This window comes from Hermetia illucens, chromosome 2 (genome assembly GCF_905115235.1).
Source record: "Hermetia illucens chromosome 2, iHerIll2.2.curated.20191125, whole genome shotgun sequence".
NCBI classification, from domain to species: domain Eukaryota; kingdom Metazoa; phylum Arthropoda; class Insecta; order Diptera; family Stratiomyidae; genus Hermetia; species Hermetia illucens.
Window position 1 is genome coordinate 25582515 of NC_051850.1, and position 2549 is coordinate 25585063.

The window sequence follows — 2549 nt, forward strand, 5'->3', positions numbered from 1 at the left end:
AATAGGGCACCTCCGCAGTTCTAGCTCCGCAGTTTTCCAGGCAAGTTCGGAATCTGAAATCCTGTCTCTAAAAACACAGCTGCCCTGCAGGGTCTGCTGGTCATAATTTCTATCCAGGACCACCATTTTCCGCCAGTCAGACACAGTTATATACTTCTACTGAATAAAGGAGATACTCCTACCTCCGGCAAATTTATCTTTGATATAATTTAATACGGAAAAGCCTCATTGCTCTTGTTCCTTAAGGCATAGGACAAAGAGGGATTGGATAAGGACACGCCGCGTCGTGGTTTTAAAAACCAAGTAATAATATTACCACAAATTATGAAAAGTATTTCAAGAAATCAATGAATAAATTGAAATTCATAAATATTTTTTTATAATTTAATTTATTTCATTAACCAGTTCGATCACAATTTAAGCAGCAGCCTTCTTCTTCCAGAGACCACCATATCCCCAAGCTGGAGCGGCGTATCCGTGTCCGTAGGCACCAATAGCTGGGGCAGCGAGTCCATGTCCGTAAGCAGCTACAGCTGGGGCAGCAATTCCGTGTCCATAAGCAGCAACTGGGGCAGCATGGTAGGCACTAGCAATTGGAGCAACTGCGGCAGCATGTCCCCATCCAGCGGTGGCAAGTGGAGCAACAGCGGCAGCATGTCCCCATCCAGCGGTGGCAAGTGGAGCTACAGCGGCACCATGTCCCCATGCGCTGTAACCGAGTCCTCCCAAAGGAGCGACGTAACCGGCTGAAGCAGCACCGATGAGAGCGAGAGCCAAGACAACGAATTTCTGAAAAGGTCAAGATAATTATTTAAAACCTTAAGATCCTTTCTCCGAAATTTCACACTTCATACCATTTTTGCGGTTGGTGGTATTCTGGGAAGATGGTTCCTGAATGATACATTTTCGAGCCTACAGATCTCTTTTATACAATTTTGATGTTTCTGACCGCTATGGTTCGATAGACCATCGAACAGGTTTTAATGGTTATCTCAGCAAAATTTAGATCGATTTGAACTACATAGCCTACGTCATCTGTTAGTACAAAAAATTATCTTAAGAAAAAGTGACTAATCTATGCTTATTGAAAAACCTATTATTGTGTTATATAAAAGCATGATGAATCTCGTCCGCAACATCATTTCGCTTTTGATAGCATTACATTTGCATAAATTTTGTTTTGTTTAGGATTTAGTGCTAGTTTGCAGTGCTCAATGTTTGCTAGAACAAGAATTCCTTCCCTAAAATTACTGAGGTAGCTAGAACAAACAAGTTTCCACACGATATTTACGATACCACTCCAGTAACTTTGATATATTTTTTCTAACCCAGCGTGTTGTAAACAAAGAGATATGACTATCCTTTTTAAGTGGGTCTGACGACTTTAATAGGAGAGCTTATGTGTATTAAAGTAAATGTAAAGTAAATGAATAACTATCGAAAAGTATTCTATAATACGAAATATACCGATTCCATTCTATCATCGCCAAAGATTGAGAGGAAAGCTGTGAGCATAAGAATGGGATCAGAAAAAGATTAAAAGATTAATTCAGTGGAGTAAAGATGACGAAGAAACACCACCGGAGATAATTTCGAACCAAAATATATATTTATCCATGAGTGTCACTTCTCAGAAGGATATAAAACAGAAGATACTATAGACCAAACGGTGTTAGCTTGAGGGTCTTTTTCGTTTATGAACATCCTTTCGAATCTTGAATGCATTGTTACAACTAGTCTGTGGTAATTTTGTTCTGTTTGGCCTTTTGTCAATATATGACCTATCCACTGTTATTTTCGCCGCTTGTTATAGCTTGAGCTCCAAAGTTTTGGCGCATATCTTATTAGTCTGTAGTGTATAAGCTCCCCTCCTTCTCCTTGGTAGTGTAGGCTAGCGAAATTGTTATAAGGAGATTATCTTTAACACGTTTTTGGAAACACAAATGTAAATTCTTTCGTAACCCTCCTATGTGTATTTTCAAGCCCCGAAGAACTAAGCCTTTTTTTCTCCAGTGAGGCTGCACTTCGAAGATTTGAAAATATACTCGACTGGACTCAACTTGATTCGGTGTTCCACCCAATTGAGGAAGACAGACTCATTCGGTGTTTCACCCAATGAACATACTAACAGACACTTGACAAACGAACTTTACGGCGTTTTGGCTTGAGCCACCTTGTTTCACCTGATCAGGGAAAAAGTCTCACTCAGTATATCACCGAGTAGACCTATCAGAAATAAGACATTTTCTGTTGACCGCGACGTGATCGGCCGATCACAACATTAAACGGAGACGAAACAAATTAAAAACTTTGTGGAATTCATCCTAGCGAATCATGGAGGCTATACGTGACAAAGTGAATAAGCTCACCCACCAGCAAGATGTGACGGGCCAGCAGATTCAACGTCTTTTGAGCAACTGCATAACGAGATTAGAACAATTAGACAGCTTTTTCGGAGAGAAATGAAGAGCTTCAAGAGTTAGCGCATTATGTTCCAGATCATCCATATTTCGAGATACAGTATTTTTCTTCAATGCAGCGCGAGTACA

The 2549-nt window shown here is 40.2% G+C and overlaps 1 protein-coding gene across 1 annotated transcript; it reads right to left on the reverse strand.

The window, feature by feature from the left end:
* Nucleotides 1-370: 370 nt before the first annotated feature.
* LOC119649488 (cuticle protein 10.6-like) lies at nt 371-1010 on the reverse strand. The gene is made up of 2 exons (XM_038051658.1): nt 855-1010; nt 371-789 (listed from the first exon to the last, which is right to left on the reverse strand). The coding sequence occupies exons 1-2, from the start codon at nt 855-857 to the stop codon at nt 418-420; spliced, it is 375 nt and encodes a 124-aa protein (XP_037907586.1). The 5' UTR covers nt 858-1010; the 3' UTR covers nt 371-417.
* Nucleotides 1011-2549: the final 1539 nt, after the last annotated feature.